The sequence below is a fragment of the Poecilia latipinna genome, unplaced genomic scaffold (assembly GCF_001443285.1).
Source record: "Poecilia latipinna isolate Pla-1442-1.1 unplaced genomic scaffold, P_latipinna-1.0 Scaffold39, whole genome shotgun sequence".
NCBI lineage: Eukaryota > Metazoa > Chordata > Actinopteri > Cyprinodontiformes > Poeciliidae > Poecilia > Poecilia latipinna.
Window position 1 is genome coordinate 376,780 of NW_015112655.1, and position 19,594 is coordinate 396,373.

The 19,594-nt window shown below is 43.3% G+C and overlaps 1 protein-coding gene across 21 annotated transcripts in view; it reads right to left on the reverse strand.

The window, feature by feature from the left end:
• The window catches only part of macf1a (microtubule actin crosslinking factor 1a), a 222,836-nt gene that overhangs the window by 77,537 nt on the left and 125,705 nt on the right, over positions 1-19,594 (reverse strand). For 20 of the 21 annotated variants that reach the window (XM_015046202.1, XM_015046193.1, XM_015046256.1 and 17 more), the window contains 26 exons: positions 19,428-19,589; positions 19,108-19,323; positions 18,881-19,030; positions 17,683-17,976; positions 16,182-16,331; positions 15,372-15,605; positions 14,487-14,645; positions 14,228-14,401; positions 13,319-13,486; positions 12,400-12,591; positions 12,147-12,320; positions 11,735-11,858; positions 11,441-11,640; positions 10,797-11,114; positions 10,553-10,719; positions 8,012-8,168; positions 7,811-7,922; positions 7,658-7,720; positions 5,549-5,787; positions 5,330-5,459; positions 4,367-4,566; positions 4,059-4,286; positions 3,274-3,550; positions 1,982-2,574; positions 1,362-1,550; positions 1,042-1,248 (listed from right to left, as the gene is read on the reverse strand). In XM_015046202.1, coding sequence (XP_014901688.1) covers positions 1,042-1,248; positions 1,362-1,550; positions 1,982-2,574; positions 3,274-3,550; positions 4,059-4,286; positions 4,367-4,566; positions 5,330-5,459; positions 5,549-5,787; positions 7,658-7,720; positions 7,811-7,922; positions 8,012-8,168; positions 10,553-10,719; positions 10,797-11,114; positions 11,441-11,640; positions 11,735-11,858; positions 12,147-12,320; positions 12,400-12,591; positions 13,319-13,486; positions 14,228-14,401; positions 14,487-14,645; positions 15,372-15,605; positions 16,182-16,331; positions 17,683-17,976; positions 18,881-19,030; positions 19,108-19,323; positions 19,428-19,589 — 5,277 coding nt within the window. The remainder of the gene's footprint in view (positions 1-1,041; positions 1,249-1,361; positions 1,551-1,981; positions 2,575-3,273; positions 3,551-4,058; positions 4,287-4,366; positions 4,567-5,329; positions 5,460-5,548; positions 5,788-7,657; positions 7,721-7,810; positions 7,923-8,011; positions 8,169-10,552; positions 10,720-10,796; positions 11,115-11,440; positions 11,641-11,734; positions 11,859-12,146; positions 12,321-12,399; positions 12,592-13,318; positions 13,487-14,227; positions 14,402-14,486; positions 14,646-15,371; positions 15,606-16,181; positions 16,332-17,682; positions 17,977-18,880; positions 19,031-19,107; positions 19,324-19,427; positions 19,590-19,594) is intronic. The other variant, XM_015046227.1, reaches the window with a different exon arrangement.

Consider the following 19,594-nt stretch of genomic DNA (forward strand, 5'->3'; position numbering starts at 1 on the left):
GTTTTTAGGTGCGTCTTATAGTGCGGAAAATACGGTATATTAAAATATCTGGTTTCTACTGTAAATAAATTTCCAAATTTTCCAAATTTCAGCTTTTAATCAAATGTTAGATTGGAGTTTATTACAAAACTGTGCAGTGTGAATATTAAACACTTTACAGAAATCAAGAACTTTCCTAACCTTAAAACACCAAATTGAAATTCACCTTAAAAATAAATAGAATCTCTACAGAAAACTTTATTTTTTAAATAAAGAATAAAGTGACCTGCTTAAATTTAAGTTTAAGTTACGGCTGAGTTTTTCTCACCATCTTCAACACAATTGAACTGAAGTTTATGGAAACATTTTTTAACTTTTTAAAACTTATAGAAGCCAATTATGATTTTGGAGCCTGTTCATTATTCAGCATTACAAATAAAAGGGAAGACGTTGAATCCTAAGTGATTGGGTTGCAGAAACCAGATGCATTGCTGTGGGTTTGAATTCCCATCATTCTGGTTTACATTTCCAGCGATGATGAAGTGCTGAATGTCCAACACTGACCATATATGACTACTGGAAGAGGAGCAGCCATGGATTTACTGGGTATAAACAACTTCCTTCGCTCTGGAGCGAATAAACTGCTGAAGTTGTGGTTGCTTTCATCTGATTTCACTGCTCCTTCCCACATTATGGAATAAGATCTGCTTTAACATGCGAGTCAGATGGGATTGGACATTAGTCCTGAGAAAAAGCTGCAGCCCAGCACTGGAAATTACAACAAATATGTCAAATACGTTAGGATTTTTCTGGCAAAGACATACTGGAGTTCTCTGCACATTTTAACATAAAAAACTTTAGATTTATATAGGGATGAATCGATTAGTTGAATTAACTATGATTAATCAATTTATGAAATACTTATCAACTAAGTATTTCAGTTAATTAATTAGTAATTAATTAATTAACTGAGTATCCAGACTCAATAAAAGGCCATTTGCTGAAAACAAATATATATTCAAAGCCAACAGAAGCTGGTTGTTCTGGGCCTTCTCTCCTCACCTTATCAGTGACCTCATCATAGTCCTTCTCGGTGTCCTTGGCCTGCTCCTGCAGCCTCTGTATTCCCTCAGTGCTGCCCCCTGGTGTCTGGGGTGCGTCCTGCACCAGGCCCTGCGCCAGATCTTTGAGGTAGACCACCTGAGGCTGCAGGGAGCGCAGACTCTCCTGCTGACTCCTCAGTCTCTCCAGGCTTTTAGCGCTGCATGCCTGGATGGAAATTTGTTATTTTTTAATAAACTGACAGACATGTTTGTCTTTTTAATGATGTTTAATGAAAAACGGCAGGATGGTTTATGGTTATGATCGTTTCTTTCCAGTACCTGAGGTCCAAGAGCCTCCTGGACTTCGATCTGATGCTTGGCGGCCTCCAGCCTCCTCTCCACAGCCTGTCTGCCTTCCTCGAACTCCTTCAGGCGGCCGGCCAGCTCCTCCAGCTGGGAGGTCCGGTTCAGGAGGTCCTCACTCAGTCTGTCCACCCGCCGGTTCAGCTGCGCCTTCTCGTCTCGCAGCTTCAAGCAGAAAAATGTCTTAATAAACTGCTGCAGAAATCTGGACTTTTACAGTTATAGCTGAAACGATTAATCGGATTAATCGTGATTAATACATCATTGAAAAACATTATCAACTAATCTTGTAATGGATTACTCCATAGCTGGAGTGTAAAGACTCACAATAAAAAAAGAAAAAGAAAAAGAAAGTAATTTTATGACGTTGACTTCATGGAAAATGTTTGGACAATACGGCTCTAAAAGCTGACCTTTCTTTATGCTTTTTATTTTATTTTTTATGAATAAATACATAAAATGCCATACTACTTCCTGTTTAAAACATTTTTTTTTCTTATTTAAAAGGTAAAATAAACAAAAAGCTTACTTCTTTCTTTTAATAATTCATTTATTTAGTTGTGTCTTATTTAAAAAGTAAAAGATAAATATCGTACCTCCTCCTCTCCGATGCCGCACTGCTCCAGCAGCTGGTCGGCTGCAGTATTAAAAGCCTCCAGCAGGGGCTGCCGTCTCTCCAGGTCCAGTGTCAGCGCCCGGGCTTTCTGCAGAGACTCATCCAGGACAGACGGGTCCAGCGACGGTCGGACCTCTCTGTCTTTCTGCTCGCACTCGGCCAGCCACGGCGTCAGCTCGGCGCGGTGCTGCTGGTACGTCTCCGCTTTGCCCAGCGAGTTCTTCAGCCGGGTCTCCCGCGCCGCGATCCGCTGGTTCACGGCCTCCCAGTCCTGCCTCAGCGAGGCCAGGCGGGCCTGCAGAGCGGCGCGCTCGTCCGCAGGCAGCGTGGCGAGCATCGACACGCCCTCTGCCTGGATCAGCTCGTAGGAGCCCCGCTGGCCGGCGACGGCGCGCTGCAGCTCCTCGGTCTGCGCCAGCAGGGAGCGGATGGCCTCGGGGCGGCAGGGGAGCGAGTCGGAGGGGGATTGTTTGGGGTCCGACTGCTTGTCCAGCCAGGAGCGCAACTCCTTAAACATCTGCTGGAACTGCTGCGTGGAGGACAGAGCGGCCTGGAGCTGGGTCAGGCCGTCCGCTGAGGGGAAGGAAAGCAGAGAGCGGGTTAAGTCGTAAACTCTGACCAATCAGTTCAGATACATTTATATACATTTAATGTTGGGGATTTGTTCTCTTTTATGCACAAATTATTTTGTTTTATTGATAAGTTAACAGAATTAAAAGGGGCCGGGGTGAAAGTAATTGAGTTGTAATATCGAGTTACACCACAGGGTGGCGGTGCTTCCCCTGAGACGAGTTTGATAGAATAACTACTTGGAACCTCCTTCATGTAAGAGTCCATCTTATTTGTGTTTAACACGTTGGTAATGTCCATCGCACAATGAGAGAAAAAACAAAAGTCAAACAGTTCTGTCTTCAAAACTCGTAATTATGACTTTAAAACTATTACATTTTCACAATTATGACTAAAACTCGTAACAGTGACTGTTTTATTGGTAATGTAACAGAATTTAACACGGGGGAGGGGTGTCAGTAAATTGAATAGAGGTGTAATACCAAGCTGCACCATAGGGTGGCGTAGTTTACCTGTTCTTCTGTTAGCATGTTGGTGCTAGCATGGTTAGCTTGGCAGCTAACTGCTAGTGTATTTTAGGTTGGTTCTCCTATATTTTATGTTAATACTTCAGATTTAGGTCAGATTTATTGTGGTTAGATCTGCTAGTTTATGTTTTAGGTTCCAGTCTGTATTTTAAGATGAACGACGGTTGATACAGACCTGCTCTCTCCTCTAGGCTCCTCAGCGGCGCGCTGACACTCTGCAGCCGCTTGCTCAGCTCCTCCTTTAGGTACGGCTCGGCCACGATGGCGCTCAGCTCCCCACAGAGCCTCTCGGCCTCCGACAGCTCACCACGCCGCCGCTCCAGCTCCGACCGGATCTCTCCGGTTTCCTGCAGCCGACGCTTCAGAGCCTCAGGCTGGGCGCTGAGCGAGGCCTGGGCGTCCAGCCTCTCACCGAGCGACGCAATGCTGGAGGACAGATCCTTAAGCAAGGCCTGCAGAAGAGAAGAACAACCATCGATATAGATCACTGGACTGGGCATTGCCTATTAGCCGCTATAGCTAGCAACACGTTCCTGTGGGCGCCATTACTATGAGACATATCAAACCTTTCTTTTTCAATGAAGGTTGGGCAAAATGTTCATAGCACCATAATTTACCATCTATTTTTCTATAAAATGTGTTAAATTATGTTTTGATGCATAAAATATGTAATCTCCCCAGATGGAAGTGCTGTGAACATGAGCAGTCGTTAATTAGCGAATTTAAACACTTGCTCTATCGATGACCTGTAGGAGAGCTGATTGTCTTATTTTAGTGTTAAACAAACCGAATTACGCAGCACATGCACATGTTAAGGTTGTCAAAGTCAAGCTAGCATAACTGGTTAGCTTAACTGGCTAGTATTTAAGCTAGCATATTTGACCTACTATCCGCTATCTTTATATATATTTTGAATTAAAACTTTTAGGCGCTGCTCCAGTCCTCAGAAACCAGTCATACCTGGTATTTTTCGCTGGTTCCCTGAGCCTGATCGATGTGACTGGACCGCTGAGTCAGCCGGCCGGTCAGATCCTCCCACTGCTGGGAGATGGAGCCCAGTTCAGTCCGGACCTCCTCCAGGTCTTTGGGGTCCTGAGCCGAGTCCCCGGTTTGAGACAGGATTCCCTCTGCCGACTGGGTCAACTGGTCAAACTGGGGCCGCCGCGTGTCAAACTCCCGCAGCATAAACTGGAACAAACGGTGAACTCCATCAGTGACGCCTGGAGAAGAATCAAGATGGCGACCGTCTGCAGTTCGTCGCCCCATACCTGGACTTGCTGCTTCTGCGTGTTGAGCATGTTGGGGTCGATGCTTAGGGGCCCCAGCACGCTCATCATCAGCTCCTTCTCTCTCAGCCAGGGGCCGAGCTGATTGGCCGCCGAGGCAAAGCTGCCCAGTCGGTCGGCGCACGTCTCCAGCTCCGTCTGTCGCTGAGCTGCCGTCTGATTGGCCGTCTGCCAGCGGGAGTCTGAGGAAACAATAAACACAAATCAGAATATAACGCAGGTGACCTATAATCATTCCTTGAACAGGTTAGGCTAAGTCTATGTCCTGTACAAAACATGTTCATTGCATTTTTTACATAAAATTATTCTTAGATAGTGAGATGTTAGTCTGCACAGTTCTGCCCATGTGGTGCTGTTTTAGGGTCTCTGTCACTTTAAATCCCCACAACTCAATGCTCAGACTCAAAAGTGAGCGGTCTCCAGTCTGCTTGGTGTTCACATATGCATTCAAACCGTGCCAGAGTTCACTTCAACTGAACAGACCGAGGCTTGTAGGCAGACCAGAGTTCGCTTTCTTGGTCCGATTACGAATTCCCAAGTCCCCAAATGAACCTGACTTTAGAAAAATAGACTGAAGTTTGATTTAACTGGACTAAGCAGTGCTGGTGTGAAAGCACAATAAGAACACGTGTTATATGAAATAAAGCAGTCTGCCTTCTCGGATTTCACATTTCTGTTCTGGTTAGGTTATAGAAAGCCCCAATAAAAATATCCAGCCTGAGTGAAACCGCAGCTCTGACAGGAAGAAGTCCCACTCACTCCCTGGACAGGAACCGCCTCACTTCCTCTCACCAAAAACTGAGCAAAGTTTTCTTCTTCGTGGTCCAGTTTCAAAGCTGAGTTCATCACATGCAGATTTAAGCACTGACCTTCTGTAGATTTGATCAGTACATGTCTCAGAACATCACAATGTGACCTGAGATCAATAAAAACAGCAGAACGTACCGATCTCCTGCAGCTGCTGCCTCCAGCCGTCGGCCTCGGGGGAGTCGGGATTGTCTGCGATTAGTTTTCTCAACGTACTTTTCAGCTCCTCCACCTTCCCTGAATGCTCAGCCAGCTCTGAGAGCAAAGCCTGAAGGACAACAATTACGAGATCAACTTTCACCAAATGGAGCCATTTAAGTTTTTTTCTAAACAGGGAAAAGCTTCTAAAAGTTTGACCTTGTTTTGTTGGGCTTGAGCGCGCACCACCTCGGGTTTGGACGGGGAAGTGGTCTGTCCCAGCGTCAGGCTTTTCTCTCGGTCGCTCAGCCAGCTCCTGAGCTCCTCCGTGTTCTGCCGGGCCTTCTGCCGCAGCTCCAGAGAGGCCTGCTGGCGGCCCAGACGCTCCTTCAGCTCGCTGCCCAGAGCGTCGTAGCGAGCGTTCACGTCTGAGACGGTCACCTGCAGCTCCGTCAGGTCTGAGAGGGAAAATATGGAAATGCAATGAGCTGGAGGAGGATTAGAAACTAATGCTAGAGGTTGAAAGAAACAAAACATGCAACAAATAAAAGCATTAATCATAAACATTAGTTCCACTAACGCTAAAGCGCTACTGAAGCGCTACACAAACACAGTATTTAGCAGAAGCTAAAGTTAAAGCATTAACTTCTATTCAAGTTATATTTGCTCTTGAGAGACTACAATGCTTGAAAAAGTGAAAAACCTTTAGATCAGAGTTCAGTGATGAGAGGAGGAGTAAACGAAACAAACAGTCCCATCTGTTCTGCTTTGGCATCACTTAGCAGGTTGAACGTCTGGAAGGAAAATGTCTTCTGCTGCTTTTGTTGATTGATTTAAGACTAAAGCAGAGATGTTTGGTCCTAGCAGATCACTGTGGCCAAGCACGGTGGTGGAGGAGTGATAATGCAGGCTTCTTTTACATATAAATTTTATAAACAGGAAAATATTGAATTATGTATTATAATGTATTGATAAAAACAACAACATTCAGAACTTCATTGCTCGCAGGAGTTTTGGATTGAAACTGAACAATGAGGTGAGAATTAAAAAAATATTTAATTGTTAAAATTCTAAAATAAAAAGTCAATAGATAAATATTTAAAAACTAGATGGCTACAATTTTGTTGCTAAATCAACCAAAACTTTTTGCAGGAACCAATCTTTATTAAATAAATAACCTGCAGTTCTGCTGAAGTATTAAGCATAAATCCATTTCCACATTTAAACCCAAACTTCCCGCTATAAACATGGAGTTTTGATTTTCTCTGTAAATGTAGTTTTTCAGTGATAAAAATGAAAATATGACTGGATTTAAAGACATAATTTAAATGTCAAACTGTTTATCGTCTTCAGCAGCTGCAGCCTTTCAACATGGCTTCAACTGGGAGGCCAAGATTTTATTCAGAAAACAGACATTTTATTCCAACATTAAAAGCTTCTGTGATCTGACAGAAACCGTTTAACAGTCAGACCAGATTTAATCTATCGGAAAAGTTCTTACATGATTTCAACATCTGCAAGTCCTGAACTGGTGCAATAAACGTCGGAGTCTTACTGAAAACGCAGATGCTTCTCTGAACTTCAGCATCTTTACTGAGTTTGAAGGAAACTAAGAAAATTTGAGGTTTGGAGTGATTTTAACCTAGTTTAAGAACCACAGCTTCAGTTTAATCTGAATTTTTGATCTACTGAAAAGCAACAGTGGCTAAAACGTCAAAGTGAAGTTGTAATGCTAAGCATGTTGTTTCCAGGGTATCTGCAGGTTTCAGCAAGTCAAATTTAAGACTTTTCAAGACCATTTCAATGCCACCTTGAATTAAATTTAAGACCAAAAACCTATAAATATGAGATGGTTGGGGGATCCTGCAGGATTACACTGAAGCATCAGAAAAATGGTGACATTTCTGGAGTCTTTTTGTGGCTCTGTGTGTTTCTCTCACTCAGATCATTTCCTGAACCTTTAACGATGTCAGGCATCGAAGGCTAACCTTCCTCCAGCCAAGCAGCCAACGACATTCATGCATGTGAAATTTTGTGCTGGTACATGTTGACGTACTGTCTGAGTGTGACTCAAACGTGAGGACAAAATGGCATACACTGGATTAAACAATCCTAACAAAACTTTAGATTTTAGTTTTTTAGTAATGAAAGTTTTATGGAAAAGTTGTTTCCCAAGTTGTCTTTTTTTCTTCAAATTATCCATGCCTGGAAAATTATAAAGCCGATCCTCTAAATGTCCCCACTTTTTCAGACACAGCTGGATTATAGTTTGTGCTGCAGACCCTGGTCTCATGCTGCAGGGAGGACCTGACCGACCTGAGGGCTCACCTTTGCAGGTGTGGATGCCGTTGACGCTGCTGGGACCGGCAGAACCGTTGATCTGAGGAACTCCTGGAGAGGAGCACAGAGGAACGCCATCAGAGAAAAACACATATTCAGTCCTGGAAGAGCAGCTTTGTTTCTAGCTCCTTCCATCTTTACCAGTTTTGGTCTGAGGAGTCGTGACGTCGATGATGAGCGACTCCAGCTCGGAACCGGTCTTGTTCAGGTCTTGGATTCTGGATCCTTGGGACTCCCAGTCATTCAGCAAGTCCTGAAAGCAGAAAGGATTTTCATCATTACTCATCCAAACATCGGTGACGCCTTGAAGCTCCTGAAACATCCCGGCTTTTTACTGCACACCTGGAGCTGCTGGACCCGCCTCTGCAGACCCTCGGTGTTGAGGTTGGCCTCCTTGGAGGGCAGCTGGTCCTGGGCCATCTGCAGCCAGCGGACCAGGGAGCCGGAGAGGCCGCGAAACTGGTGGAGCTGCTGCTCACAGGCCTGGATGGCAGCAAACCTGACAGGAAGCAGGAGACAAAGAGTTTTAGGAGGTTTTCACACCTGATAGTCCGGTAGGCTCGGTTCTACTGGAAACAAATTACATCCTGCAAGCTGCTGCTGTTCTTTGTCAAACCAACCAAACCCTTTAAGCAACCTGTTCCCCTCATCACCTGCGGGGGCGCTGCACCAAGAACCACTGAAGGAAACCACACAAAAACTTCTACAAAAGACACTGAGTGCAACTTCTTCCTTAAGGAATTGTCAGCAAATATGGAGTGGCATCAGATTTTAGGAGGATTTCTCTTTTGTCAGACATTTCTCCACTTAGTGCCAGGCTAATGTGTTTACCCAGAATGCTGTGCAGCTTCCTGCTTTTGGAGCAGTATCCAGGTTTTGGTGTTCACATCGGCATCCAAACCGCACCAGAGTTCACTGACACCAAACCCAGTTTGTAGGTGAACCAAAGTTTGATGACCCATTCACACCAAACCAAACTAAATGGACTCTAAGCCAACCAATGAGTTTGATTACAGCAGACTGACCAGGGCTGGTGTGACAACAACATTAGTTTGAATCCATCAGCTGGGAGAGCAACACAGTCAGAGCAGAAACTGTGTACATTAGCATTTCAAATAAAAGTTCTTCTTTCTCTGTAAATATGTCCTACCCAGAATTCAAATGGCAGATTTAGCTTCACCTGGTTCAAATTCTGTAAACAAAATCTGCTATTAAGCATCTTTTTACACACGATTATTAATCAGTAAATCAAAAAAAAAAAACATAATTAGATTAGCCTCTACTGTTTCTTGATGTTCAGTCAAGCAGAAAGAACTGAGTTTTATTTTCAACTGCAGATTAACCATTTGGTACAAATGATTTAAGCATTCACTAGAGGAAAGGCATCATTGCATTATAGGCAATAAATACTTATTTTTTAATTAAAATATAAAATTCAATTATCGTCAATCATCAGACTTATTAATTGATTGTCAAAATAACTAAATTAATTGTTAGCTGCAGCTCTAAATGTAGAGCTGGTTTTCCTGTAAACATGAGTAGATGAGCTCACTAAGCACCATCTCTCCCTCAGCACCACTCCAGGATTTGTTTTGTTGACTCTTTCTACAGAGTTTCTGGTAAAGTCTGGTTTATTCTAAGAAGCTCCTGTCTGAAACGGGTTTCCAAAGACATTTTTTTCCCTTTCTGTATAAGAAAAACAAACTATAAAGTGTTTTTTCAAGGCCGCGAGGCATCATTAGCACAGCCCTGACCTCTGCCTCTTTGCGTGTAATGTGTGTGAAAGTATGAGGCCGAGCGGTTCCGACCGTCTGCAGCCCAAACGGCCCTGAGAGCCTATCATTATCGCGCTGCTATTTTCTCTCCTCTGGGATCCGAGGCCGCGGGTTCCCCGGCAGGGCCGTTTACGGGACAGACAATGAGCCGTGTTCGTGGCGTCTTTATTAGCGCCGAGAATCCGTCTGCACCAACACAAACGGAGGAGCTGTGAAGCGGCATCTGGACCGCAGCATCCACGCCTCACCAGACCCGATTCTGTCCCGTTCAGCCGTCCAGCTGCTGATTCAATCACATGATGGTCTCGTAAAACGGAAATTTAATCGAATACATCTGCAGAAGACTGCTGGTATTCATAAACATCTCCCTGAGACGACGTCAGGCATGGTTGGCATGGCAACCGCTGCTTCATGGAGGCCGGAAAGCCAGAAAACAGATTTCGTTTTAAGTTTCAGACCCAATCTTCAGCCGGTTCTGGAGGATTTTTAGAATCATCCGACCCCTATTTAATGAGCTCAGCCATGTTTTTATGACTGATGCAACTAAACAAATGATTCATTTTATAAACAATTATTACTGTCTAAAATGCAATAACAGAATTTCTTTGAACCGAGTCAAACTAAAACTTGGTCATTTATTTTTAACTTTAGTGCAAAATGAATATTTATTTTGTGAAATTCTGGTTTAATTACTGAATATGTTGTTTTTCAGCAAATGTTCTTTACTTAGGTCTGAATAATTAAAGAATAAATATTGATTAATTTATTACTTAATTAGTTGACCATTATTCATCATGATTAATTTGATTCAGTCCCAGTCTACGCTTAAAAACAAAAAATTTCACCAAGTATTTCTATCTGGTTTCTAGTTAGTGAAAACTTTTAGATAAGAGCTTGTTTACAGTAAATAATTCCTTAATATTGATGAAAAAGTTCCAGATTATTTTACTTCTAACAAGACATTTCTATATGCCAGTGGAACTTGTACTTTTTCTTTTTGAGATATTTGCACTAGAAGCCAGACCAAAATTCTGGGTAATATTTTGTTTTTAGTGTTCAGCAGATGAGAGGCTGATGTGTATCTAGCGCCCTCTTGTGTATTTTTAACCTTTCATTGACGTTTTCCTCCAGCTTGGTGAACTCGTCGGTCACATCTTTGACGTTCTCCAGCAGGTTCTGGGTGTCGCTGAGCGCTCTGGACTGGCTGAGCTCGGCGCCGAGGCCGCAGAAGGATTTCAGCTGACCTGCCTCCTGCTCCAGCTCAGATTTCACCTCCTGGAACCACAACGATGAAAAAAGTCAGAACGGCGACGAAGAACAGAGCTTCTGCTGAGGAGGAGAACTCCGCTGACCTCGACGGTCTGCCTGTAGTCGTGGACGCTGCGGTCCGGCTGTCCGGCGGGACTCAGGGCCTTCAGCCTGCTCTGGGTGAAGGCCTGCAGGTCGGCGCCCAGCCTCTCGTAGCTCTCCAGCCGGGGCAGCAGCGCCTTGAGCTGGGCCTCCCGCTCCGCCTGGCTGCTCTGGGCCGCGGCGTAGCGCCGGGTCAGGTCGTCCAGGCTGCCGTGGAGGCCCGGCGCCGCGGAGGCGTCCGAGCTCTGCAGCAGCTTGGAGACGGAGTCGCGCGTCGCTTCCACGCTGCCCTGCCTGGAGAGGAGCTCCTGACGAAGTTTCTGGGGAAAAAGAGAAGAAAAACAACAACGAAGAAATTAAATACCAGAGAAAAATTATAAATGTAAAACATTCTGCAATGAAAAGAGCGAAGAACAGCTTCATCTGCTAAATGGATGGATGGATGACGCTATCCAGTAAATTTCAGTACAAAGTAAATTTCTTCATGTACATCCAGCAGAAAGTTTTATTGTGAAGGGTCAAACATGACTTCCTGAGTTTGTTACAGGCAAAAATCATCAGAAATCTTCATATTTCTGAATTTAAGCGTCATAAAAACTGAAACGTGGCCTCCTCCCCATCGGTTTTTAACCCCCTCAGCTCCTACCTGGTTCTGGGTCAGTGCGTCCTGCACGGCCTGGGCGGTGGGCTGGACCGGTCCGGGGTTCAGAACCAGCTGGTCCAACCAGCCCAGCAGGCCCTTCAGGCCCTCCTGGACGCTGACGGACTGGGCCACGGCCGTCTGCAGCTGCTCGGCCCGCTCCGACACCGACGCAGACAGGCTGCCGAACCGCTTCTCCAACCCGTCTGCGAGGTAAAGAGACGCTTAGCCACTCAATTCAAAGAAGAAGAAGAATAAGAATAAGAAGAAGAAGAGAGTCCGTCGGGAAGATGGCGTCACCTGCAGCGCAGAGGATGTCAACGGCTTTCAAAGACGGAGATTCGTCGGTGCTGACCAGATCTCTTCCTGCTCGCTTCACCTTCTCCAGCTGGACCGAGCGCTCGGCCAGCTCGTCCTGCACCAGCTGCACACACACACACACACACACACCCACCCACCAGTGAAACTAGTACTTTTTCATTAATATTAAGGAATTATTTACTTAAGCTCCTGTATTTTGCTGAAAATGTTTTTTTTTTTTCACATTGGCTGTTATAACTGCGCTGACTGAATGTCATCAATAACTTCTGGGACGATTTATCGTCCAGCAGAATTTGTTATGACAGGCTGATGAACGATGAGTGAATGAAAAGCTGCGATGTTGATGTCCTGGAGGAACTGCTTCCTGCTCTGTGAAGCCATCGTTCTGTACCTGAACCTGCCGCAGGGCGTTCTGGAGGTTCTGCGGGTCCGTGTCTCCGCTGGACTTGGCTATGCTTTGGTTTTGCTCGTGAGCGCTGAGCCAGGAATGAATGGACACCACCTCGTCCTGGTACTGCTGGTACCGCTCCAACAGGCCGCCCAACCGGCCGCCCAGCTCTGTCGACTGAACCAAAAGTTTTCATTCAAACGGAGTCAGAAAAACATGAGCCAGAAGCAGAACATGGCACGGCGCGGCGCCTCACCTTGGTGTGCAGCGTCGTGTATCTGTGGTTGGCGTCCTGCAGCTTGTCGGAGACGAGCCGCCTGATGCCGTCCAGAGCCGGGTCAGAACCTCCAGCTTGCTCCAGAGCGCCCTGAACAGAGTCCAGAACCTTCTGGCCCGAGATGGAGACGAAGCGAAGGTCGGCCTTGTGGCAGATGACATCCTCACCCAGCTGGGAAGAAACACATTTACAGCAAACGACACGTTGAATTTATCTCAAAGACGACATTTAAAGGTTCGTACACCTGAAAGGTCATTTTATGTTTTAATGTCTCTCTTACCCAACTGAACAAAACACCAAAATAACAAAACAAAAAAAAAAAAACTATTTCAATAACGTTAACATTTAAAAGATAAGCTGACTTTAATTCATAATAAATATTAATTTCACTGAAACAAAACACAAATAAATAATGTTAAGATAAATGACCTTCGTGCTCAAACACAATATACAAAGTGGAAAATAAAAAACTTTCCAAACCTTGAAAACGCTTAATTGAAATTCAAAGATTTAAGGATTTCAAGCATCAGTACGAATCCTGAATTAGCAAAAGTCTGGGGATCAGTGTGGGAAAAATGTGATTTAACGAAAACACAAACATGTCAATTTGGAGGCATTTTAGGAAAATAATCCCAAACTATTTGGCAGCAGATGGAGAACTCTGATAGCTTATCGGAGGTTTAATGCATGATTAACGGGGAAAACATCCCGGCTAAGTGCTGCTAATCGGAGCTACTTCTCAGAAACCAGCAGCCTTTCTGGACATTTCTGACTCATTTTCAGGAAACAGAGCGAAGTTTATAATCTCAAACCTGAGAAAGTTTAGTGTTAAATCCGTCTCATAAACATTTAAAGCGTTACGATGGAGTGAAATCTGTTTGAGGAGTTTCTGCTGCACCTTTCTGTGTTCCTCCAGCCGGTCCTTCAGGCCCTGCGCGTCGGTTTCTCCTTCCCCCAAAGAACGCAGCTCCTGTTCACTTAGTTCCAGCCAGGAGCCCAGGTTTCCGTGTTCCTGGAGGAATTTGGTCAGCTCGTCCTGCAGAGCCTCAGATTTCCTCAGACGCTCCTAAAACCAAAAATATTAAATATAATACAAGACTTAAATCAGCAGAATAGGATGAGTACATCTATGGGAACGCAGGAGAGAAAGAAAGTAATATCAGTAAAAAATTCACTTAAATCTGTTTTTAAAAAAGATATGTCAATAAATTGCATACAAATTAATTTTTATTTTTCTATCTAACTTTTGTAGATTGATAGTTTGAAACAAAAATGTAAAAAGGATGAAAAGTTTCTTCAAAAAAAAGAAACCTAAATAATATTAAAATAAAAACTATAAATAAAAAACAAATTAATGTCCGTATAGAGTAAATTAAATGTTTTTACTTAAACTATCAGCTAATTTAATTCTTTCCTTCTTTCCCAAAATAACATTTTTATTTTTATTCATTTGTAACCTAAAACAATTTTAATATCTATAACAAAATAAAAAATATCAGTAACAATCAGAAAAAATACATTATAATTTATATTTAATTATATGTATTATCACTGTAAATAATAAATGAATAAAAATAATATTAGTAAATACATTAAAAATAATAAAAATAATCAGGTTTGAGACATAAACGTATACGATTAGCTCAAACAAATATGTAAATATGTCAAACATGTTGTTTAGATGTATATTTTTTCCCTTCTGACCCCATGATTAATGGTCCAAACATAAACAACAAGGTAAATCAGGAGGTGAATTGAGAGCACAGGCATTTTTTTAATGAAAAGATGATAAATGTATTTTTTATACCTGACAGCTGTGCAGCCTGTCCTGGTGCTGGGCCTGCAGCCGGTCCAGGGCGGCCCGGAGCCGCTGCTTCTCCTCGGGGGGAACCGTGGAGTCGGGCTGCTCCAGCAGGGAGCGAGCTGATTGGCTGATCTGCAGCAGCTGCGCCTGCTGAGCCTGGAGCTGCTGCAGCTCCGACTGCGAGCGGACAGTCGAGTTTCACCGGTTAAAACTGTGACATTACTGAAAATACCAAACTAACAGTAAAAGTTCAGGAATCAACCTGCAGCATCTCTGTGTGCGACTCCACAGCGCCCTCCGGTGGTGAAACGGAAGAGTCCGGCACATCCTGCGGCGCTGCGATCCGGTCCAGTTGGCTGAAGGAGGAGAGCAGGGAGTCGATCTGGCTTTGGGTTTCCTGGAGCTCCTCCACCGCTTTCGCCTGCAGACCAGAAGGAAAGACTGAACACCAGAATACACTGCAAAAACACAGATCTTACCAAGTGTTTTAGTCTAGTTTCTACTGGAAATAATTTACTACACTTAAAATAAAACTAACTTATGACAAGACATTTTTTAAAGCTGTAAGTGAATAATCTATCAGACAAACTAGAACTTTTTCCATCAATATTAGTTAATTATTGACTCAAAACAAGCTCCTGTTTCTTGCTAGTTCTGTCTTATTTCAAGTGAACTATGAGATATTTTCACTCCACAGATACTTGGTGAGATTTTCTGTTTTTGCAGCGTAAACGATTAAATGATTAATCGTGATTAATCAATGAAATAATCGTCAACTGCTTAAGTAATCAATTAGTTAACCGGAGTATACAAACTAAGTAAAAGTCATTACGAAAGTTTTACAAATCAAAACTTTTATTTTGAAAACTAAAACTTTTAGTTTTAGTGCTTAGTTTATTGTTCAACAATAAACTAAGCATTGACTATTTTTTAATCATTCATTATTTAAATAAAACAAAGTATTTAGGAAAACCTGTATGAAATGTACATAAACAACTTTGTCTCAAAATATGTTCATTACTTGTAAGTTAGTTTTGTCATATTTCAGGTGTACTAAGATATTTGCACTATAAATTGCATAAATATTTGGTAAAATCTTGTCTTTTGCAGTGCAGCATCATCCTGGATGTTCGGACTCGGCTCTCACCCTCTGCGTGTTCTGCTGTACGGTCGTACTGATGGCGTCGTCGAGTTCTGACAGCGACGTGTTGGTCGAGTCCGTCAGGGCGGCGTACTGCTCCTTCAGTCTTTCCAGCGCCACCTGGAGGTTCTTCTTCTCCTCTGCACTCAGACTGTCTCCTTTCTCTGCCAGAAACTCCTCCACCGACCGGATGGCCTGAGCCACGCCGTCGGCTTTCGCCTGCAGGTCCCTCTGCACCTCCTGGAGCCAGGAAGGAAATCAAACGAGGACTAAAACGATTAATCGTTAACTGGAATATACAGATTTTATTTTGAAATGTCTCTTTCACACAGATATGACTGGTCCAAGAACAAAACACTAATTTAACAAAGGAAATCCCACATTTTTAATAACTTTGTTCATGTATGAAATATAATTCAATATTTCTTATAATTGAGGCAGTAAGAATAATAAATATTTGTCACATTGAAACATTATAAATAAATCTTGTCAAGGTAACTGGGCTTCATCAAGTTAAATGTTTAAACACAAAATGGAAAGAAAGTTTCGCAAAATGTTGTTGCTAAGTTTTCTGACATTTTGCAAATATAAATGAATTAGTTATTCTAAATTACTTAAACAAGAAAAGTTTAGTCTGATGTAACTTCAATCAGTGAGAAATAAAATTTCTATTTATGAGATGAATGAAAATGTTTGGTTTCAATATAACTAATGTTTTCCAAATTTAATCTTAGATTTCACTTTATTACAAAACTGTGCATTTTTAATTAGTATAAAGCACTTTAAAGAATGTCAGTGTGAGCTGTCATTCTTTACCTTCAGCTTTGTCTGCCTCTCTTGCAGGGCGCTGACGTCACCTGACTCCGGTCCAGCCCTCTGATTGGCCAGCAGGCCTGCGGCTCCGGCCAACCACGCGTTGAGGCCCTCCAGTGTCCGAGAGCACTCTGCTTTCTGCTGCTGCACCACCTGAGAGAGACGAGGCAACAGAGAACCACACATTAAACAATGAGGAATCCGACATCATCAACCTGACCTGCAGAGGGCGACAAAAGCATTTTGAACGTTTCCTCACTGATTCTGGCATTTGCAGTTAAACAGAACTCATGAAGTGCACACTTGGCCAAGCTTTGAGCAGATTGTGTCCAGAAATCACTCACACACACGCAGACTTAAAAACACTCAACACAAAGAGAAATCAAACATGTATTTGTTTGTTTGCCGTTTTTCCTCCTCTTCCTCTGGGTTCAGAGTGAGACAGGAGGAAGAACAGTGAAGCGCCGTAGCCAGAAAGACGTTTTTTGTATAGTCGTTACCGCGGTGATGCAAGCGATTTCTTCTGTGGCGATCTGGAAGAGCAATGCAAACAGGTTAATACAACACACTTCACAACAGTCGTGCAAGGAAGGAAAAACACAGAGTGAGCAGCGGCAGCGTCGGGGTTTAGAGGAGCAGGGTTGTGTAGAGAACGGCTTCTGGAGCCAAAACTTGATCCTTTTCTTACAGTTTCTTACCAAAATGACTTCATTTCATTCAGGTTTACAAACATTTGGATTTGCACACTCCTGTTAAGGTCTTTCAGGTTTAATGTCCGGACTTTGACTAGGCCAGAGCTCTGCAGCGTGGAACTTTGGTCCTTCATTCAGATGAAGCTTTGCTAACCTGCCATCAGGTTTTTAGAGAGAAGAGACTTTTTAATTCCTCCCTTCCAAACATCCGAACTGGTCCAGAGCTTTTTTTTTTATTGTTCTGACATGACCTTTAACCTTTAAATCCCCTGAGCTAAAAGTTTACAAATTTCTCTCTATAAAGTGTCAAAATAGTTTGGAAATTACAACCAGCAACTGTTGCTCTCTTACATCATTGGTGATTCAATTTATGAGGCCCTTTAGAGTCGAGGGCCACATAAAAAGCTTTGCTGGCCCTGATTTGGCCCCCAGACCTCGAGTTTGACATGTTCTAGAGAATATAATCAACAAGTACTTTTATTTTCAATAATTTAGGTATTTTTAAAAGCAGATACTTATTTTTACTCAAGTTAAAATGTTGATGTGGTACTTTTACTAGAGTACATTTTTGTTGTTTATTTGTACTTTTACTTAAGTATTTATGCATTTTCTCCACCTCTGGTAAGATATTAAGGGTTCATAAGTTCTCCACACAACCGTTAAAACAAAATAATCCTTCAGGTTTTGATGGTTTGTAAAGGGACTAAATGGAGGTTAGTGGGTAAAAAATGAAGTCTGAAAGCTTGTTCAGAGTTAAATGCAGGTGAAAGCGAGGAGAGCAACAACTGAATCCCATTCATTTCCTTCCAAACCTCTCTCTCCCTCGCTTTTTTCCTTTCTCTGTCCTCCTCCTCTTCCTCCCTGCGCCTCTCTCGGCGCCGCCTCTCCTCCTCCTCCCTGCCGCGCTGAGCGGTCAGAGCGCCGGCCCAGGCCTCGGCTCGGCCTGACGTGTGGTGGAAGGCCGTCTGCAGCTGCTGCAGCTGCTCCAGGAGCCGCCTGCTCTGCTCGGGGGCCAGGTCCTGAGCACGCTCAGAGATGAAGAGCTGGATGTCGGAGACCAGGCTGCTGACTTCCACGGAGCAAGTCGACAGCGAAGACTGGAGTTCCTTCAGGTGGAGAGAAAGGAAAACCTCAGGGCTCGTTACCAGAAAAGAGCAAAACACAGTTCAGCAACATCTCTCACATCGAAGAACATGTTAGCCTTTTAAAAAATGTCTACGAATCACCTTGAGGCATGTTACCTGTCAGATTCTTAACTGGGACGAGATCTGGGCCACTAACACACTGAAGCTGTTGTGGTCGTAAAACCTTTCTTGATTAAGTTTGGTTTTGTAAACAGGAGCCCTCAACAAACTTACTAATCCTGATGTTTTCCTGCTTCTAGCTAATGTTACCCCAAATCAGAGAATCTGAGATAATCACTACAAATATATCAGCTGAAAGAATAAACATCGTAAACATTAAATACACACAATCTAAGCACTGTTACATTTAACTCAGGGGGGAAAAATGATGGTGGAAGCAGTTGGTTTTTTCCCGTCATACCGTCAGTCCCAGAAACGACACAAAGAAAACCTTGCAGAAGCGCATGCAGGGTCAGTGCAGGAGGGTTAAGTCACACAGACGTTTGGACTAAATTAGGCAATAAAGTTTGTCCAAAAATATTGATATTTTGATACTGAAAATGCTTTTTGAAACTGAACAATAATTTAGAAACCTGAGGAAATTCTTGAAAATGGAAAAAAAAAATTATTGAAAATTTAACATTTTCAAATTTCAAATCTTTTTTTGTTTCAAAAAATGATTAAAAACAAATTACATTTCTAAATTGAAAACAGTTCTTGAAACAGGTTTGAATATCTGAAGTTGTAAAAAAGATTTGAAACTGAAAGTTCAAAATGTCTTTTTAGATTAAAGTTTTTCTTCAGTTTCAAATCTTTTGTTTTTCATTTTGAATTTTTTTAATGGCATCAATTTATCTCCATATATTGCATGTTAGTATGAGATCACCTTGCAGAGATCCAGCTGCTGTGTGAGCCCAGCCTGGGTCCCCTCCTTCCCCGCTGTGTCTCCGTCCATCTGAGCCTCTGTCTCACTCAACCTGGACAGCAGCCTGTCCACACGTTGTCCCAAACATTTCTGCTCAGCTGCCACCGCATCCTGAAAGAGTTCAAACCAACATCTGAGCCATCCAGTCTCTGCTGCCGCTTCCATCCGCTGTTTTCTGGATGTCTTACCTTGCATGAGTCTCTGTGGTCCCGCAGACTTTGCAGGACGCTCTCGGAGAGCAACCGAGCCGCTTCGTAAGCTCGGGCTAAGCTCCGCCCATCTTTCTCTAAGGCCAGCAGCAGCTGCGGAGGAACGTCGGTCGGTCTGGGCTCTAACAGTCGCTCTGCAGCTTCAACTTCTTTGCTTATCTCAGGCTCCAAGTTGGAGAGTTCAAGGTCCAACGTCTGACAAGAGGATTAGAAAAGGAAAACAAACGTTTGATTGATTTTGTTGGGTTTTAATCCATAAACTGCTTGTCTAACTATGGGAACCAAGCAAAATATTTTACCTCAGTCCGGTTGATGATGCCGTCCAACGTGATGAGGCTGCGGCCCACCGACTGCTGCTGCTGCTGCTGCTGTTTCAGTCGGACTTCAACGTGTCGGACCATGGAGAGCAGCGCTATGATTCGCTGGTCATGTTCAAGACATTCCTGACGCAATAATGATGACTGCA